General features: G+C 39.3%; 1 protein-coding gene and 1 long non-coding RNA gene across 3 annotated transcripts in view; one reads left to right on the top strand and one right to left on the bottom strand.

The window, feature by feature from the left end:
• PFDN1 (prefoldin subunit 1) overlaps window positions 1-20884 on the top strand; it is a 60105-nt gene that overhangs the window by 12317 nt on the left and 26904 nt on the right. The window contains exons 3-4 of one of the 2 annotated variants that reach the window (XM_032250414.1): window positions 11130-11262; window positions 11583-12578. In XM_032250414.1, the coding sequence (XP_032106305.1) occupies window positions 11130-11229 (100 nt within the window). In that variant the 3' untranslated portion in view covers window positions 11230-11262; window positions 11583-12578. Of the gene's footprint in view, window positions 1-11129; window positions 11263-11582; window positions 12579-20884 lie in introns of those variants that run through there. The other variant, XM_032250413.1, reaches the window with a different exon arrangement.
• On the bottom strand, window positions 484-18948 carry LOC116531560. The gene is made up of 3 exons (XR_004260479.1): window positions 18324-18948; window positions 12482-12483; window positions 484-495 (listed from the first exon to the last, which is right to left on the bottom strand). It is a non-coding gene; the product is annotated as an uncharacterized LOC116531560 (long non-coding RNA).

Raw genomic sequence — 20884 nt, 5'->3', positions numbered from 1 at the left:
CTTCTCAGTTTCCTTTACTGTCTTCATTTATTTTGCATTTGTAAATATTAGATTGACTTTGGGCTTAGCCCTTGGGTTTTTTTCTTTCTTTCTTTTTTTGACTATATGTACTCAGTCTCTTGGTAATCTCATCCAGGAGTATCTCTAAATACGGTTTTATATACCGACAACTCCCAGATTTTTATCTTTAACTTAGACCCCTTCCCTGAACTCCAGAGTTATATATCTAGCTGTCTAGTTTACATCTTCATTTGATGGTCTGATAGGCATCTCAGAATTAACTTGGCCAGAATAAAATTTTTGCTATTTGCAAGCAAACCATCTCTGCTCTCAGTATTACTGAGTGGCTTTTCCATCCTTCAAGGACTTCCATATCTTGGAGTCATCTTTCGACCCTCTCTTTCAATCTTATATTCAGTTCATTAGCAAATACTGTTGACTGTATCTTTAAATTTTGTTCAAAATCTGAAGACTTCTACCTATCACCACCCTGGTCTAATTTACCATTGGTTTATAGCAGTTGCTTCCTAAGTAGGCTTCTTGCTTCTATCCTTAACTTTTAACCTTTTATAGTCCATTTTCAACTGGTCAGCCAGAGTAATCCTTTTTTTTTTTTTTTTTTGGAGACAGAGTCTCCCTCTGTTGCCCAGGCTGGAGTGCAGTGGCGTGATCTCACTACAGCCTCCGCCTCCCGGGTTCAAGTGATTCTCCTGCCTCAACCTCCTGAGTAGTTGGGATTACCGGCACCCATCACCATGCCCGGCTGATTTTTGTATTTTTAGTAGAGACGGGGTTTTGCCATGTTGGTCAGGGTGGTCTCGAACTCCTGACCTCAGGTGATCCACCCGCCTCAGCCTCCCAAAGCAGAGTAATCCTTTTAAAATGTAAGTCAAGATCACTATAGTCAAAATCTTCGGATGGCCTCCCATTTCATCAGTGAAAAAGACAGTCTTTTGCACTTGACAGTTTCTCTGCCTGAAGCCTTTTTCCAGATGTGTCCATTGCCTACCCTTTCTCTTCTTTCAGGTTGTTTTGAAAAAGGCAATGAAGCCTTTCATGACCATCCTATTTAAAAGTATGCACCTAACCAGCACACACATTTATTTGCCTCTTGTTGGCTTTATTTTTCTCCGTGGTACCTCACCATCCGACAACAATGATACTAATTGTCTTTTTTTTTTCTTCTACCCTCCATGGTATTAGATGTCTTTCTTAAAGAATAAACATTATTGAGATATAAGTTATATAGAGTAAAATACATTCAGTTTAGGAATACAGTTGGGTGAATTTTGACAAATATAGCCACCACCCCAATCATGATAAAGAACATTTTCATCACTCTAAAAATTTCTTTCTTGCTTCTTTCAAGTCGGTCCTCTCTTTTCTTAATCCTGGCTCGAGGTTGCTAATCTGATTTCTATTACTGTAGATTAATTTTTTCTGTTTTATAACTTCATATAAATGCAATATAGAAATGAAGTCATTATAGTATGTACTTTTACTTAGTGTAATGCTTCTGAGATTTACTCATGTCGTATAGGACAAGCCTCAGGGGCCGTATGCTGGGCTTAGCTTAAGATCCACTTATTTTGGTACTCTGGCCCTGCCTTTCTTCCTGTGCTTGCCAGCTTCATCTTCAGTTTGGCTACAGGAGTTCCAGGGATTTTATTGAGGCATGACAACATCCAGAGTTAGAAAGTGCCATGTTTGGCTGGCCGCGGTGGCTCATACCTGTAATCCCAACACTTGGGGAGGCTGAGGCCGGTGGATCACGAGGTCAGGAGTTCCAGACCAGCCTGGCAAACATAGCGAAACCCTGTCTCTGTCAAAAACACAAAAATTAGCCAGACTTGGTGGCGGGTGCTGTAGTCCCAGCTACTCAGGAGGCTGAGGCAGGAGAATCGCTTGAACCTGGGAGGCGGAGGTTGCAGTGAGCCGAGATCATGCCATTGCGCTCCAGCCCAGGAAACAGTGTAAGATTCCCACTCAAAAAAAAAGAAAGTGCCATGTTTTCTGGTGTCACCTTCATGGGAACACCTTTTCAGAAGTCTTCTAATGGTCTCCCCCTTATATTTCATGACAGAAACTGAGTCACATGCTTAGGCTTAAATCTTGGGGGATGCAACTGCAATGATTGGGTAAGGCCAATCAAGATTCAGCCTAGAACTCACTTCCCTGATTTACTCAGGGAAGTAGAGGGCACCCAAACAAAATTGGGGCTCAATCAACAAAGAAAAGGAAATGGATATGGGGTAGCTAAACAGTAGTGTCTGCCAAAATCATCAGCAATCATTATAGTGATCAATAACTGAGGGCTAGCTATGTGAAAACTGTTGATATATTTAGGGTGAATTAGGCAGAGTTTAGTCCAGAAGCACAGGCAGCCAGCAAGCTATTCAGGAGATTAGTAATAAGAGCATAAATTAAAGTGGTGGAAGTGGAATAGAGGTGAAGGATCAGTACGAGAGAAAGTGATAAATTGGGAATATAGGGAGGATATCTGCAGTTTTAGGACATGCATATGGTGATATTGATGGAAGCTGAAGTTGAGATGGGAAACTGCTTGTAGGGAATGCTGGTATGGGTTGATAAAATGAGTTTAACTTGGACTATGTTGAATTGGAGGTGATATGGAACATCCAAGTACAAGCGACCATAGAGCCTGGACGTAGTGCAGGTGATAGTGGTAGATATTATTTTGAGGGTCATTAAGTAAGTGGAGGCCTTGAAAATAAATGAGTTCTCTGAGTGACTTTGGGCAGAGAGAGTTTAGTAGAGAGCCTTGCATACTGCTTATAGTATGGGCACTGGAGAAGAAAGAGGAAGGAGGGATTTATGGATACAGTAGTTAATGAGGGAAACATGGATAGCATAGTACAGAGATGCAGCAGCATCCGTCGGAGGTAGATTTGAGCATACAGTGGTCTATAGGTTTCTTGTGGCTATGTATGGCAGGGCCCAGGTGCTTATTTCGGTATTATAATCTAGTACTACGTTATTTATTTTGTTGTTCGAATAATTCTGCTTTGACCATTGGGAGCTCTTTGAGATTTTCTCCTGTGTTTTTAAATTTTTTTCTCCCAGTCTGGAATGCAGTGATGTGATCGTGGCTTACTGTACCCTTGACCTCCTGGGCTCAAGCAGTTCTCTACCTCAGTCTCCCAAATAGTTGGGACTACAGGCATGTGCCACCAAACCCAGCTAATTAAAAAATTTTTTTTGTAGAGATGGGGTTTTGTCATATTGCCCATGCTGGGCTTGAACTCCTGGACTCAAGTGATCCCCTCACCTCAGCCTCCCAAAGTGCTGGGATTATAGGGGTGAGCCACTGTGCCTGGCAACATTATTATTATTATTATTAATTTGAGATGGAGTCTCCCTCTGTTGCCCAGGCTGGAGTGCAGTGGTGCAATCTTGGCTCACGGTAACGTCCGCCTTCCAGGTTCAAGCAATTCTCTCATCTCAGCCTCCTGATTGCCTGGAACTACAGACATGTGCCACCACTTCTGGCTAATTTTTTAAATTTTTAATAGAGACGGGGTTTCATCATGTTTTCCAGGCTGGTCTCGAACTACTGACCCCAGGTGATCTGCCCACCTTGGCCTCCCAAAGTGCTGGGATTATAGGCATGTGCCACCGGCCATGGCTGGCAACTTTATTTTTTTAGAATAGTTATAGGTTACAGAAAAATTGAGCAGAAAAAACAGAGAGCTCTCACTCCCTTTCCACTCTCTCCCACACAGTTTTGCCTCTTATTAACATGTTGCATCAGTGTGGTACATTCATTACAATTGACGAAAGAATATTGATAAATTATTGTTAACTAAGATCTGTAGTTTACATTAGGGGCTACTCTTTGTGCTGTCATACAATACAATTTCACTGTCCCCCAAATCCCTGTGCTCTACCTGTTCTTCCCTTCTTCCCATTCGTTCCCCACTCTCTTCCTTGGTGACCACTGACCTATTTTCTGTTTCTGTATATAGTTTTGCCTTTTCCTTAATCTCATATAGTTGGAATGATGCAGTATATAGCCTTTCATACTATAGTGGCTTCTTTGACTTAGCAGTATGCATTTAAGGCTCCTTTGTGGCTTGATACTCATTTCATTTTGTTGTTGAATAGTACTATTTTGTATAGATGTACCACAGTTTATCCATTCACCTATTGAATAATATTTTGGTTGCTTCTAAGTTTTGGCAGTTACGAATGAAACAGCTGTAAACATTTGCACATGTGCACATAAGTTTTCAACTCATTTGGATAATGGAGTGCATTTGCTCGACCATGTCAAGCTTTGTAAGAAGTTGCCAAACTGTCTTCCAAAGTGGGCTGTACCATTTTTTAAATTCTACCATCAGTGAATGAGAGTTTCTGTTGCTTCACATCTTCACCAGCATGTGGTGTTTTCAGTGTTTTGGATTTTAACCATTATATTAGGTGTGTGGCAGTATCTCATAATTTTAGTTTGTAGTTCCTTAATAACATATGATGTTGAATATCTTTTCACATGCTTATTTGCCGTCTGTGTATCTTTGATGAGATATCTGTCAGATCTTTTGCCTGTTTTAAATATGGTCGTTTGTTTTCTTATTGTTGAATTTTAAGAGTTCTTTGCATAATTTTGATGCAAGTTCTTTATCAGATACGTGTTTTGCAAATATTTTCTCCCATTTGTGGCTTGCTTTTCTTTAGCCTTTTTTTTTTTGAGACTGAGTCTCGCTTTGTAGCCCAGGCTGGGCTCACTGCAACCTCCGCCTCCCGGGTCCCAGTTCAAGCAATTCTTCTGCCTTAGCCACCAGAGTAGCTGGGATGACAGGCATGTGCCGCTGTGCCCGGCCTAGCCTTTTGTTTTTAGTAATTCCTGACTTTCTCATACTGCAGTATGGTCCAGGTTCATATTATATTTTCCCTGCTGAGCCCTGTAGTTAGTCATTTCTCCAAGAAACTGTGGTTTCTGATTCCTTTTATTGGAGAATGGTATTTAGAAACCTGTATCTGGTCACTGGGTTTATTTGTTGCTACTGAGGTGTTATTCTAGGCCCTCTGGTGACTAGAGATAGGTAATATGTGTGTATATACTACTAACTCATGTGTATGTACATATCTACAATTGTTTCTGTGTCTATTCATCACTATACACTTTAAGCTGAATATGAGTTTATACTGATATCTGCGACTCTTAAATACCATAGGGTTGGACAGGCGTGGTGGCTCACGCCTGTAATCCCAGCACTTTGGGAGGCCTTGGCAGGCAAATCACGAGGTCAGGAGTTTGAGACCAGCCTGGCCAACATGGTGAAACCCCGTCTCTAGTAAAAATACAAAAAATTAGCTGGGCGTGGTGGCAGGCACCTGTAATCCCAGCCGCTCAGGAGGCTGTGGCAAGAGAATCGCTTGAACCCATGAGGCAGAGCTTACAGTGAGCTGAGATTGTACCATTGCACTCCAGGCTGAGCCACAGAGCAAGACTCCATCTCAAAAATAAAAAATAAAAATAAAAATAAATAAATACCATAGTGTTCATTCTAGCCTTCCTTTCTTGCTCATCTATAACTTCTCTCTAACTTGAGAAACCTGGCTCTACTGTCCATGGTCCAATTACTTATTTACTTATCCCAGTATACATACAAAGCAATTTCAGAATTGTTTGCCTGTATCTCCTGTGAGAAACAAATTTAACCAACTAGTTAATCCAAGGTTGATTGGATTATTTGTATTCACATACACTCATATTTATAGTAACTTATATTAGAGCCTTTATAATATGGTACAAGAAAGACCTGAGTTTCTAATCTAATACATACAAGCTGGGCAAGGTATTTAATCTGACAAGGTCTTATTTTTGCACTTGGTAACTTTTTATATACTTAAAAAACACTGGCCAGGCACGGTGGCTCACTCCTATAATCCCAGCATTTGGGAAGCCGACTCAGGCGGATCATCTGAGGTTGGGAGTTCAAGACTAGCCTGGACAACATGGTAAAATTCTGTCATTACTAAAATACAAAAATTAGCTGGGTGTGGTGGCGGGCACCTGTAATCTTAGCTACTTGGGAGGCTGAGGCACAAGAATTGCTTGAACCCTGGAGATGGAGTTTACAGTGAGCCTAGATGGTGTCACTGCACTCCAGCCTGGGGGACAGAGCAAAACCCTGTCTCCAAAAAAAAAATTTGAGGATTCAAGAGGAAACGTTTTTCAAGTGATGAATTTTAAAAAGCTGTTTCTCTTTCTTTTCCAGTCCCATTTCATCTTTGTGCAAATCCTTTTTTATTTTACATATTTTTTCATCTTGAAAATGGAATGACATGCTGATTTTTTTTTTTCTTTGAGATGGAATCTCGCTCTGTCACCCAGGCCAGAGTGCAGTGGCATGATCTTGGCTCACTGCAACTTCCGCCTCCTGGGTTCAAGTGATTCTCTTGCCTCAGCCTCCTGAGTAGCTTGGATTACAGGTGCCTGCCCCATGTCCAGCTAATGTTTTTGCATTTTTAATAGAGATGGGGTTCCATTATGTTGGCCAGGCTGGTCTTGAACTCCTGACCTCAAGTGACGCACCCACCTTGGCTTCCCAAAGTGCAGGGATTATAAGCATGAGCCACCACACCTGGCCAATGTGCTGATTTTTTTTTTTTTTTTAATTTTTATTCCAAGGTTCATTTCAGGTACATGCTGATTTTTAAAATTTGAGTTTTTACTTACTTACTATATTGACATCTTTACGTGTAAATGAAAGTATTGTTTTTTTTTTTAATTTTCAGTTTGTTTTTTTATTTAATTAGTCATTCAAAAATTTATTTATTTATTTATTTAGTTTTTAGAGTTGCGGCATTGCTGTGTTGCCCGGGCTGGACTTAAACTCTTGGACTTAAGCAATATTCACACCTCAGCTTTCTGAGTAGCTGGGACTACAGGTGCATGCCATTACACCTGGCTGCCCCCTTGGTTTTATCTCCTGTTTTGTATCTTATTTCTGTGCCAGTGTGATTGCTTAAGGTCTCCAGGATTCAGCCTAATCTCTCAGGGTAAAAGCCAATTTTCTGTTGTCTTACATTCCTGAATTCCCAGTTTCACTTCACTTTGGGCCTTTGTGGAATCCTTCCTTTTGTGTTAGTTGAACAAAATGTTAAAAAACATTTTTTTGCTTTGTTTTTAATCAAGAGTGCTCAGGGTACCTACTCTTCATTATGCCAATAACAGAAGTCTCTAGCTCACTGAACAGTCTGCAACGTGGATGTGCCATAAAGTTTTAATCACTTTCTTATTAAAGCAGTGATTAAAGTAAGAAATAAATTCAATTTATTTCTACTTTCTTCCATGCTGAAAATTATGAAGTAAAATTTCATTAACTTTCATCACCAGCGGAGTGAGGCAAAGAAGCAAGATAGACTCATTCTTATGTCTTTTCTATGCTATTTAATTTGTGGATACCCTGAAATCTAAATGCTACTAGAATATATTTTTAGATACCCTCTAAAAATTTCCCACCCAAAGTGAACTTGCCATAAGCATTTTGTTGTTTCTGAATAGCATATGTCTAGGTGACCATACTTTGGAAAGTGTGTCCACAGTGCAGCAGTGCAACTGATCTGGGATTGTGTTTTGGGCAGGTGAACAATAGTTTTGATTCATACTGAGTTATAAGAAAGTGGAAGTTGTAGCAAACTACAGGACGATTTAGAAAACAGTCTGGTGTTTCTCAAATCAAAACCAAAAGCCATCAGAAATACGTTTTCAGATGGCATAATTACAAAAAAATGAGGAAGTGAAATAGGTTACAAGTCCTTGAGAGTAGACAGTGCAGAGGCACATGGCACTGTTTTCCAGGTTGAAGAAGAGGCCTTTTACAAAGCATCAACTCTAATTCAGGTTATATAATCCTGACTATTGTAGCATATTACTTGCATACTGTTTGTCATATGAGAATACTTTGCCTCTTCATGTTTTATTTTTCCTTTTTGGTACATTTTGAACTCCAGAATTCTTTATTTACTATTTGGCTTTCCATAAACAATCAGGCGGGATGACTATGAGATTTTCTACATTGAGAAACTGTGTACATAATATTTGCTTATAATAAGACTCATCATGATAAATCCTTTCTCTTCACATAGTATCTGATAATCCAGTGCCTTTTTAAACAATAAGAAAGATATTTTCCAAAGACTTTTTTTCAGAAATCAGATGTTTCTTGGAGCCCTTTCCAGTCTGTATACAATATATCTTTACCATTTTTTCAATTGAAGACTAAACAAAACTTTCCATAAGTTTTGTGTTTGAAGTTTTGCTGTGTAACTACTCTTTGGGGTAGACATTTGCATTTATCCAACACTCATCCTTGTTTAAAACTTGCATGGCTGAGATGTCCTTAGGCTTATAGTAGTAAGTTGGCCTCCTTCGGCGGAATCTCTCTGGCCTTTGAAGTTGGCACAGTCTAATATAGCTACCTCAAGGGATGTGTGGCCATGGAAAAACATGTTTTTGTTGTTGAGTGTTCTTGCTTTCTAGTAATTTTATTTTCTGCTCAAGAGATTTAGTATCTGTTCAGATACTTTATTTTTAAAGGCCACATAAGTAGTGACTTGACCTCTAATCTTAGCTTTGAAATTTTCCCAGACACTAATAAAGATGATGTCTGATGACCTATTATTTGAGAATAGTACTCATTGGTTAGCTAGCAGTGCTATTTAAAAATGTATTTTTTATGCAAAAATTATTTCCAAGGCTAAAAGACTTTCTCAGTAAAATCATACATATAATGACAGAATTTGGTGACTCTTGCACCTTGTTTTAAAATAGATTTTACACAGTATTACTGAGACTTAATACTGTTCAGAACAGCTCTTTTCCTCAAATACAAATGTGAATTAGTTCTGAGAAAAATATTCTGTAAACCATAATCTTATCAGAAATAGCACCCGTCTCTTGGATCCAGTAAGAACATTTTAGACAGGAAGGGTTCTGTAGTAAAAGACCTAGGATTAATCCTTGTTTTGCATGAATGTGGGCTGTCTTTCCCATAAATATACAGTAAGGTTTTTACAAAGGATCAAGTTACTACTGAAGACCAAGGTTATCAGTTAAATTATCTGGGCTGGCCACATCAGGATGTAAGCTTAATAATTCGTGGAGTAAATAAGTTTATCAGATTGTATTAATATGTGTAGTAACGCTTAGTTATGAAGAAGAGGGGAAAAGGCAGTTACTTTCCAGGTGTTGGGGCATAGTTAATTACCTTTTTTGGTCTGTTTTTACTTGTCTTATATCTATAATAACAGACTCTTCTTGATAAGAACCCACCTAGGCACAATGATGTTTTTGTGGGGTTAGCAGAGGAAACTCCGTATTGCTACCTTGATAAGTTTTCTCGTTTGGCTTTTTGTTAAGAGATGATGTTTAGTTTTTTGTTGCTGAACTCTGTTAGTGCAAAGAGAAGAAAAATCTTGCTTAACTTAATTAATTTCAATGTTCAATTGAAATCTATTTTAGCCTCCTTAGCCCTAAAAGAGATTTGCATAATTGGGGTTTTCCCTTGGTTCCAGTGGAAGGGAAATATTTCAGTTCACTTACTTGAGGCTATAAAAGTTTGTTCTTCCTTTCCCTGCAGCAAGAATTGTGGACATAAAGTAATAAAACAGATTCAGTGCTAATTTTTAAAACTTCCCCTTATTTCCAGCCTCATCAGTGGTAAATAATGTGCCTGACTATAAAATGGAAAAAGTTGAAAATTTCCACTTGTACATTTTGAGCTTTTCAGAGGTACTATACACTCTGGAAATAATAATAAAAGATACCAGGGCTTATACAGTGCTTTTTGTTTGAGGAACTCATATAAACACTAATGCATTGATCCTAACACAGTACTTGATTGTGACTTTAAAAGGTCATGAGTTACTGCTGTTACAAAAAAAAAAAAAAAAGATGGAGGGGCGCTCTACTTTACAAATATTGTTTAAAAAATATGTAGATAAAAATTGAAACAGATAACTGAAAAAACAAAACATATAGGGTATTTTTTTGTTGTTTGTATGTTGACTTTTCTTTTAGCCTATGAAATATTTTTATTCCTTTATTATTTTTTACTGTTGCATATGAATCTACTTGAAGACTGATTTTCTTTTCCTTTCTTTTTTTTTTTCCAAGATGGGATCTTGCTTTGTTACCCAAGCTGGAGTGCTGTAGCACAATGATGGCTCACTGCAGCCTTGATATCCCAGTCTCGATTGATTCTCCCACCTCAGCCTCCTGAGTAGCTGGGACTACAGGCGTGTGCCACTGTGCCCTGCTAATTATTTTAAATTTATTTTTTGTAAGGACTGGGTCTCATCATGTTGCCTAGGTTGCCTTTAAATTCCCAGGCTCAAGCATTCCTCCTGCCTCGGCCTCTCAGAGTGCTGGGATTACAGGCGTGAGCCACTGTGCCCAGCACCCTCTCCCTCCTTTTTTTTTTTTGAGACACTGTCTCGCTCTGTCATACAGGCTAGAGTGCAGTGGTGCAGGCTCGGCTCACAGCAACCCCCCAACTCCTTGGTTCAAGCGAATTCTCCTGCCTCAGCCTCCTTAGTAGCTGGGACTACAGGCACATACCACCACACCCAGCTAATTTTTGTATTTTTAGTAGAGACGGGGTTTCACCGTGTTGGCCAAGATGGTCTCGATCTCCTGACCTCGTGATCTGCCCACCTCAGCCTCCCAGAGTTCTGGGATTATAGGCATGAGCCACACTGCGGCTGGTCCCGCCCTCCTGCCTCTTTTTTTTTTTTTTTTTTTTTTTTTTTTTTTTTTTAAAAGAGACAGGGTCTTATTATGTTGCCCAGACTAGACTCAGACACCTGGCTCAAGCACTCCTCCCACCTCAGCCTCCTCAGTGTCTGGGACTGTACCCAGACCACTGTGCCCTTCCTGATTCCTATATTAAATAAGAAAGCAGAATCTACTATTCAGCTTTTATTCCTACTCAAGCCAGGAAGGTTTAAACTTGTGGTGGTTTCCTGAGCTTGCCATATTATGTTAATATGCATTTGTCTTTTTAGTTTTCTCAGTTTAATATTTGTGTTATGTAGCTATTGATTTTGATGAATACAGTAGTCATGTGGTATAATTTTCAACCTTCTTGTGTTTTCCATAGGTTTATTCTTCAGTCCAAGGAAGCAATTCACAATCAACTGTTAGAGAAGCAAAAAATAGCAGAAGAAAAAATTAAAGAACTAGAAGTAAGTTTTGAGTGAATATTGGCAATAGGAGTTAACTTTCGGGAGAAAGTGGTAATCTTTTTTTTTTTTTTTGTTTTTTTGAGACGGAGTTTCGCTCTTGTTACCCAGGCTGGAGTGCAATGGTGCGATCTCGGCTCACCGCAACCTCCGCCTCCTGGGTTCAGGCAATTCTCCTGCCTCAGCCTCCTGAGTAGCTGGGGTTACAGGCACGTGCCACCATGCCCAGCTAATTTTTTGTAGTTTTAGTAGAGACGGGGTTTCACCATGTTGACCAGGATGGTCTCGATCTCTTGACCTTGTGATCCACCCGCCTCAGCCTCCCAAAGTGCTGGGATTACAGGCTTGAGCCACCACGCCCGGCCCGAAAGTGGTAATCTTATTGTTTCATATTAAATGAAAATGTATACCTGCCTGCCAAGGTAATGTCATATTATTTTTATTTTTTTTAATCACTTTGGAGCCATGAAGCTGTCATATTCATATTCATATTCATATTCATAGCAGTGCATAAGACCAAAAAAAGGGAATAGTCTCTTCTTTGGAACTGTAGAGGGTTTTGATGAGATGGTTTAACATGAATATATTTTGTTCATTGACCTTGAATGTGTTTATTCTTTAAAACAAAAAAATACCATAAATGAAATGTGGTGTATATGTAAACAACACATGTGTAGTGGATTGTGGTGGATGGGCTGGAGAGTGGGTAATAATGATACATTTTAGAGGAGGTATAGGGTCTGTTTTACACATTGTGATTCCTTTAACCTAAATTAGGTTCTATGTAAGGACAAAGTAGCAAGCTGTAACCAATTAACTATCTGAAGGATCATGCTCCAATGAGAGAACATTTTTTTCTTTTTAGCTAGGGAAAAAGATAAGAGGTAACAGTAAGTAAATCTTTGGAAATATTACTTACTTTATTTTTATTATTACAGTTTCTTTATACATTAAGACCTTTAGTGAGACATTTTTCTTGGGCTTTGGTGAAGGCCCATTCTATGTGTAGTAAAAGTTAGACTGGACAAAAAGCTGGTTATTCTTTCTTAGGGATCAAGATTTCCCAGCATGTAGGGGGATGCATTGACTTCAAAGGTCGTTTCATCCAATTTCTGTGAGTACTATTTGAGGCAGAGGATCAGAATCTAACTCAGCCTTCTGCTGAATTTGGGAGATACGGCTTGTAGCCTCCTGGGGATTTCTTAAGGGGCACTGAATTGGCTTGGCCTGGGAGTAATAGTGTATTAGGTTACTTAGGCTTATTTTTGACTACTGATAGTTTAAACAAACTTGATAATAGATTTACAGCTTAGAAAAGTTGTATTGTAAAAACAAGACAAAAAAGCAAACAAAAAAACCAAGTAAAGGAAAAAGAGCCTGTGATAACCAGGTTTTTGTTGTGTCCTGTTTTAACATTTTAATCAGCTCAACTGTTGTAAGAGGTTCAATTTGATATCTTGTGTTTTCACTCATAAGAAACAAAAGTATTTTTAAAAACCCAAACAAATCATAGTTAAAACAAAAAATGCATTTTTGCAACTGTAGGTAAATATATTTAAAATTGTTCTGATGAATAATAAGTAGCAAGAATGTCTATATATAAAATCATTCATATATGCATATACACAACCTTTCTTAAAAGAGGAATTATGCTATATATGCTGTTCTCCATCATTTGACAGTTTATCTTTCTAAGTAATATAAATCCAGTTAATACACAATTTCTTTTTTTTTCCATTCCCATCATCATAGACTCCTTAACATGAGCCTTATCTCAGCATTTATTATATTCTCCAGTACTTCTCTAACCTGTGATTTTAACAGTATCCTCCACTGTATACTGAGTCAATCCTGTACTTTTCCCCGAGACATTCTCTTCCCTGAGACAATCCTATACTTTTCTACTGCTACACCTAGTTTTGTTACTAAAGCATACCCCTACATGTGCACTCATGCACATATACGTTAATTGTGGTGTTCAACTTTTCTGTGTATCTTACTGATTTCCCATCTGCTTATTCATGTAGTTACTGAGAGAGATGTGATAAATCTTCCTCTATGATGGTGTTTATCAATTTCTCTTTAACCTGTCAGTTTAGTGGCGGTGATACTTAGAGACTGCTGTTGGGATGGGGGAGGTAAGTGCTCATTATTACTGTATACAAAGTTTGGAACATATGTTTTATTGTTTTATATTAGGAATTTTTCAGCTTGTTTTTATTTGTTTATTATTATTGTTTTGAGATGGCATCTCGCTCTGTTGTCCAGGCTGGAATGCAGTGGCACCATCTTGTCTCACTGCAACCTCCACCTCCTGGGTTCAAGCGATTCTCCTGTGTCAGCTTCCCGAGTAGCAGGGATTATAGCCACCATGCCTGGCTAATTTTTGTATTTTTAGTAGAGACAGGGTTTCGCCATGTTGACCAGGCTGTCTCAAACTCCGGACCTTCAGTGATCTGCCCACCTCAGCCTCCCAAAGTGCTGGGATTACAGGCGTGAGCCATGGCGTCTGACCTCCCAGCTTTCTTAAAGATAACCATTCCCCGACTTCTGGCTTTCATTGTTGCTGTTAAGAAGTCATCTGGGCTGGGCGCGGTGCCTGTAATCCTAGCACTTTGGGAGGCTGAGGAGAGCTGATCATGAGGTTGGAGTTCAAGACCAGACTGGCCAACATGGTGAAACCTTGTCTCTACTAAAAATACAAAAATTAGCCAGGTGTGGTGGCATGTGCCTGTAATCCCAGCTACTCGGGAGGCTGAGGCAGGAGAATCACTTGAACCCGGGAGGCAGAGGTTGCAGTGAGCTGAGATCGTGCCACTGCACTCCAGCCTGGGTGACAGAGCAAGACTCTGCCTCAAAAAAAAAAAGTCATCTATTAGTCTAATTGTGTTTAATTTGTCTTTTCTCTCTACCTGCTTTTATGTGTCTATGTCTTTCATGCTTTGTAGTTCCTCTGGGATGTGAGGTGTCGATTTATTCCTTTTCCTTTTTTTTTTTTTTAATTTGAGATGGGGTCTCACTCTGTTACCCCGGTTGCAGTGTAGTTGTGTGATCTCAGTTCACTGCAGCCTCCACCTCCCAGGCTTAAACAGTCCTCCTGCCTCAACCTCCAAGTAGCTGAGACTACAGGCATGCCACCATGTGTAGCTAATATTTTTTTCTTTATTTTATTTAGAATTTGTTGGGTTTCCTGAATCTGAGGATTAGTATTTTTTAAAATCAATTCTGGAAAATATGTATTTCTGAAGATTTCTTCTTCCTTATTTTGTTTATTGATGATATATCCTTCTGGAATTTTTTGCCACCTTTAAACTGGCTGCCACCACCATCTGCAGTAGCATATTATCTGATTTTCCCATCTCCATCCTTCTCTCATTTAGTTCTTTTTTTTTTTTTTTTTCATTTTAGGTTTTGGGGTACATGTGAAGAACATGCAAGATTGTTTTAACACATTTAAGTTAGAATGACTTTTTTAAAATGTTAAATCTGGTTATATTACTCTCATGTAAAACCAATCGTTGTTCTTAGGGTAAAGCTCAAACTTTTTTTTTTTTTTGAGGTGGAATTTTGCCCTTGCCACCTAGGCTGGAGTACAATGGGATGATCTTGGCTCAGTGCAACCTCCGCCTCCTGGGTTCAAGCAATTCTCCTGCCTCAGCCTCCTAAGTAGCTGGGACTATAGGCCTGTGCCATTACACCAGGCTAATTTTTTTCTATTTTTAGTAGAGATGGGGTTTCATGATTTTGACCAGTCTGGTCTCGAACTCCTGACCTCAGGTGATTGGCCTCCCAGTGCTAGGATCACTGGTGTGAGCCACAGCGTCTGACCAGTTCAAACTTTTTTTTTTTTCTTTTGAATTATTTTTGTAACAAACCCTTGTGTCGAGGGCTGACTTTCAATAGATCGCAGCGAGGGAGCTGCTCTGCTACGTATGAAACCCCACAGTTCAAACTTTTTAACATACCTTCAAGGCTTTTAAAGATATGATTTCTGAAGGCCGGGCGCAGTGGCTCAAGCCTGTAATCCCAGCACTTTGGGAGGCCGAGGCGGGTGGATCACGAGGTCAAGAGATCGAGACCATCCTGGTCAACACGGTGAAACCCCGTCTCTACTAAAAAATACAAAAAATTAGCTGGGCATGGTGGCGCGTGCCTGTAATCCCAGCTACTCAGGAGGCTGAGGCAGGAGAATTGCCTGAACCCAGGAGGCGGAGGTTGCGGTGAGCTGAGATCGCGCCATTGCACTCTAGCCTGGGTAACAAGAGCGAAACTCTGTCCCAAAAAAAAGAAAAAAGAAAAAAAAAAAAAAGATATGATTTCTGTTTATTTCTCTCATCCCTCCCATTTCCTTTGCCTTCTCTTATACTGTATACTTTAGCCATGCAGAAATACTCTCAGTCTTTGGAGCTTGCTCTGTTTTCATTCTACTAGATCTTTGGAAAGTAGTTATCTCCACTTGGGAACTTCCTTCTCTTGCCTTTATCAGCTCCATCTACTAATCCTTCAGATCTTAATATAGAGTTCTCCTGAGAAACATTTTCTGATTCTTTAGTCTTAAGTTAAGTGCTTTTTTCTTGTGTTCTCTGATTACTCTGTTAGCTTCTTAGAATATTGTGGGGATTTGGAAATATAAACACTCACCAGTTGAATAAATCGTAAATATGCTTTCCTATTACTTCAGAAACTTAATACAGATTCAGAGAGCTCTAAATGATTTTCCCCAAGGCCTCCTTTTTGTTGCTCCTCTTTTCAAATCTGCGATTTCTTCTTCTGGACCTAGTGTTTCTTGCCAGTCTAATCTACTTCATTTTAATCCTCTATAATTATCATCATCATCATCATCATATCATTATCATCAGTTTCTCTCCTGAGATACCCTGTATTAAGTTGGGGAAACACAATTTATACCCAACTCTGTAGACAAAGGCCGGGCTACTTCTGTTTATCATGTTTTCATCTCTGAAAGAGGAAGGTTGATTTTGGTTGGGGTCAGAGTTCTAGTTTTTGATCAAAGCTGTTAATTTGTTTTACTGATTTGACCCACTGAGTATGCTTCCCCACCCTCTATCCACATTTTGTGTAGAAGATAGGAGGGACAAACCTTTTCCATGACATATATGCTGGTCTGATTCAGCTTCTCTAATCTGATAGCCCCTTTTCATTAGTATTTGCTAGGCTGTCTTTTACCCAGCTCTGTTATTTCTGTTTCTTTATAAGTGCCCTCTTGTGATTTCTTTTTTCTGGTATTTATTTATGAGTGCAAAACTTACCTGGAATTTTTTTTTAGCTTTTTATAGCTCTGTCATGCTGTGCCTTATGTCATCAGCCAACCAAATGGTCTCATCCACTGGCCCTTTTCTGTTATAGGCAGGGGTGGGGGTACTACCTGCCCTCGTGTTAATCTTGATACGGAGTCATATTCCTTGTTAGCAGATAGGGTATCATATTCCTTATTAGCAGAGTAAGGACAAGCACTGTCTTAATGGTGGGAAAATAGTCTTACTGTCTTTTTTTTCTTAGAACTTCTTTGTTGAACCTATGGATTATGTAAAGAATAAAGAAAAAAAAGGACTTCTTTTTACTTTTTTTTTTTTTAAGACGAAGTCTTGCTCTGTCACCCAGGCTGGGGTGTGGTGTCGCAATCTCGGCTCACTGAAATATCCACCTCCCAGGTTTAAGTGATTCTTCTGCTGCAGTCTCCCAAGTAGTGGGATTACAGGTACCTGGGCTAACTTTTGTATTTTTAGTAGAGACTAGGTTTTACCATATTGGCCAGGCTGGTCTCGAACTCCTGACGTCAGGTGATTCACCTACCTCAGCCTCCCAAAATGCTGGGATTATAAGCATGAGCCACTGTGCCCTGCCTGTTTTTACATTTTACATTTTAATACCCCTGTGTTGTTCTTCATGCCATCATCACTTTAATGGGATTAATTAGGAAGTATTTTCATAACAAGCTCATAATATATGTAGATTTAATCTTTCCTTTATAAAGATGATAGATCAAATTCTAGAAGAGAATACATCCTAACTGATTAGTAGACCAATGATGCTGATCTTATTCATGAGAAAATACAAAATGGTGGCTTTAGTATGATAGAGTAACCTTGTTATTTTTGTCATTTTTTGAGGAAATTTTCAATTTTTTTAAAAATACTGATAAGAACTTTGTAAAGCAGGTACTGAGTGCATAATACCTATCACAGTATTTGTTGTTATTTGAAAAGTACCCAAGCATAATTTTAGAAAATAGCATGACTACAACTGTGATTTAGAATCATGACATGAGTCTCATCTATCTTTGTAAAATAATTTTCTTTTTATAATGTGTGACATTGGTACAACATTGGTACAAAGAGAAAGAAGTCTTTTTTGACAAAATTCAATTTTAAAGTTGAGTTAAAAGTATTAATAGATTGAGGAGATCTCTATGAGTGGGAAATTCATCCTCTGTTTTTGCTAACTTTTTTGGAGGTAAGCAGGAAATAATTAATGGGCCTCTTTTGGAGTTGGGAAAATTTAAGTCAGCATTCAGCTGATCTAGAGATCAGCTCTAGACTTTCTGAATCTCAGCTATTGGGAATCTTTGAGGTAAATGTAAACTTTCTTTTTTCTTTTATTTTTGAGACAGAGTCTTGCTCTGTTGCCCAGGCTGGAGTGCAGTGTTATGATCTCTGTTCACTGCAACCTTCACCTCCCTGGTACAAGTGATTCTCCTGCCTCAGCCTCCTGAGTAGCTGGGACTACAGGTGCACATCACCACCACACCTGGCTAATTTTTTGTATTTTTAGTAGAGCTGTGGTTTCACTGTGTTAGCCAGGATGATCTTGATCTCCTGCCCTCGTGATCTGCCTACCATAGCCTCCCAAAGTGCTGGGATTACAGGCATGAGACACCTCGCCTGGCATAAATTTTCAATGATACATTTGAACACGTTTTGGCCACCATTGCCTTATGTATATTTTTTTGTTCCAGGTGGAGGCTAAACAGTTACTTCTTCAACCTAAAATGGACCTTCAACCTAAAGTCTGTTATATTTCAGGCACATGCATATACTGGTTAACCAGCTTCCTTCCCCTCAGTCTCCAACATGGTTACCACCCCCTCCCACGCTCAGCTATGACAGAATAAGAATAAGGAAACCCAGGACATTCTGGCCTGCTTAGCGCCACTTCTGACGTAGAATGTTGCAATCCCAGGGTTGTTGAAATAACTTCCCAGCCCATGTCATATGTAAAATCTAAAAACTGTGTAAAAGCTTTGACTTTTGAAGTCCCAACTCTTCCACGAAAATGACAATTTTGGTCAGACAGTGTTTCCTGAAATAAGTAGGAAGAATGGTGGTTAGAGAACAGGATAGGAGGTGCCTGTGACACTCTGCAGTTGGCTTAGGTTTGATACTCTGATGAGAACATGCTTTGGAGGGATTCCCACGATTGAGGACATTTTACTCTGTCTGTTGAGGATCATTTTTTCCATCGCATGGGTGGTGACTGGTAGGCACTTGGATGGATGTCCAGTTTTGCCCTAAGTACTGCATTTTTGAGCTGGTATGGTTGGTGTGTATAATAGGAGCCTCCCTTTGGAGGTGATGTCAGGTGGACTTGACTATACCTCTGTTTTTTAATGAAGAAAGGAGGGCAAGGGAGTAGCGGAGCCAATGATAGAATGTTTTTAAAACATTAAACAAGAAATGTGCCCAGCAGGTTATCTGCTTGCATAGCTGTAAATTTATAATCCATAAAAAATGTAACTTTTTATTGAAATGTAGCATTTATAGAAATATGTGTTAAATAACGTATATAGCTTAATCAGTAATTATAGGCTGGGCGTGGTGGCTCACACCTCTAATCCCAGCACTTTGGGATGCCAAGGTGGGTGGATCACTTGAGGTTGGGAGTTCAAGACCAGCCTGACCAACATGGAGAAACCCCATCTCTACTAAAAATACAAAATTAACTGGGTGTAGTGGTACATGTCTGTAGTCCCAGCTTCTTGGGAGGCTGAGGCAGGAGAATTGCTTGAACCCAGGAGGCAGAGGTTGCAGTGAGCCGAGATTGTGCCTTTGCACTCCAGCTTGGGCAACAAGAGTGAAACTCTGTCTCAAATAAATAAATAAATAAATAAAAATTAAAAAAAAAAAAATAAAGCAAACACCTCAGTTATCCAGGCCAGTAAATCAAATATTGTCAGGACACCAGAACCCTCCTTGTTGTTTACCACTGCCTGATCATATGCCGTCCCTCCCTGCCTCTCCAACCAAGTAACTACTGCCCTAACTTTTGTGATAATTATTTCCTTTCTTAAAAATACGGTTTTACTACCTATGGATGTATCCCTAAAATAATATGATTTATGCCAGGCATGGTGCAGTGGCTCATGCCATAATCCTAGCACTTTTGTAAGGCCGAGGCGAGTGGATCACCTGAGGTCAGGAGTTTGAGACCAGCCTGGCCAGTATGGTGAAACATTATCTCTACTAAAAATACCAAAATTAGCTGGGCCTGGTGGCGCACGTCTGTAGTTCCAGCTACTCGGGAGGCTGGGGCAGGAGAATTGCTTGAACCCGGGTGGCAGAAGTTGCAGTGAGCTGAGACTGCACCATTGCACTCCAGCAAGACTCCATCTCCAAAGAAAAAAAGTGTGTGTGCATACACACACACACACACACTCACACACAAATTTAGTTTAGCTTGTTTCTGAACTTTATGTGAACAAAGTCACTCTATTTATTTTGCCTCACGTTCGCTCAGCATTGTGTTTGTGAAGTACATCCATGTTATCTCTTGAGACTGAGTTGTTCATTTTTATTGCTGTATAGTATCCCGTCATATAGAAGTACCACAATTTATCTATCTAGACAATCCATTTTTATCCTTAACAAGCAAAGATATTCTCGTAGAGGATTTTCACAGTGTATCTTAGCGTCTTGCTGAGATAATTTTCAGAAACCACCCTCCACCCACACTCCAGGAAAGCCTGCATCCTGGAAAGAAGTATAAAACATCTCCACTCCTGATGATTAAAATTAGCTTGATGATTGCCTACCTTCCGTAGTAGCTAGATAGCTAGGCACTTATGGATGTCTTTTTAACATTTTCATCTTAGAAATCAAGGCAAGCTGTAAAATCTTTTTTCTATGTTGTTTTGACTTGGAGAGTCTTGGGTGAAGCGATTTCTCTTATTGTGCATACATTGGGATTTCAAATGTGAGTACTTATCTCTTTATAGAGCTCATTTGCATTCTCAACATTTGTAAAAATGGATGTTTGTTTTAAAATAGTTTTCAGTTATTTAGGACTTCAGTCTAAGAGAGCCTGCTGGTTGGAAGCCCCCAGAGTTTATTATGAACTGTATATAGTCTCTATGTCCTGATATCTTAGGGCTTAATGTAACTGCAGAATCTTCCTTTGTGGCTTTCAGGGAAGAGCTAGTATGGGTCTGAAAAAGCCTGTATATGCTCTTTTTCTGCTTGAGCATTTTTTTCTTATTAATGTTGTCAATGCCTTGGTCTGTGTATATGTTATGATCCAAGTGCTAAAATTTGCCCAAATGTAAAGCATCTGTGATGCATTTTATTTCCTTCATAGAAGTATTGTAGATCTGATGAGAACTCAGATGTAAGCAGTTCAAATAGATTGGTTCTTTTAACTGGATAACCTTTCTTATTTA

The sequence above is a fragment of the Sapajus apella genome, unplaced genomic scaffold (genome assembly GCF_009761245.1).
Source record: "Sapajus apella isolate SASKATOON/1434 unplaced genomic scaffold, GSC_monkey_1.0 scaffold71, whole genome shotgun sequence".
In the NCBI taxonomy this organism is placed as follows: Eukaryota; Metazoa; Chordata; class Mammalia; order Primates; family Cebidae; genus Sapajus; species Sapajus apella.
The sequence above is the reverse complement of the archived record's forward strand: the minus strand, read 5'-3'. Positions and strand labels throughout refer to the sequence as shown.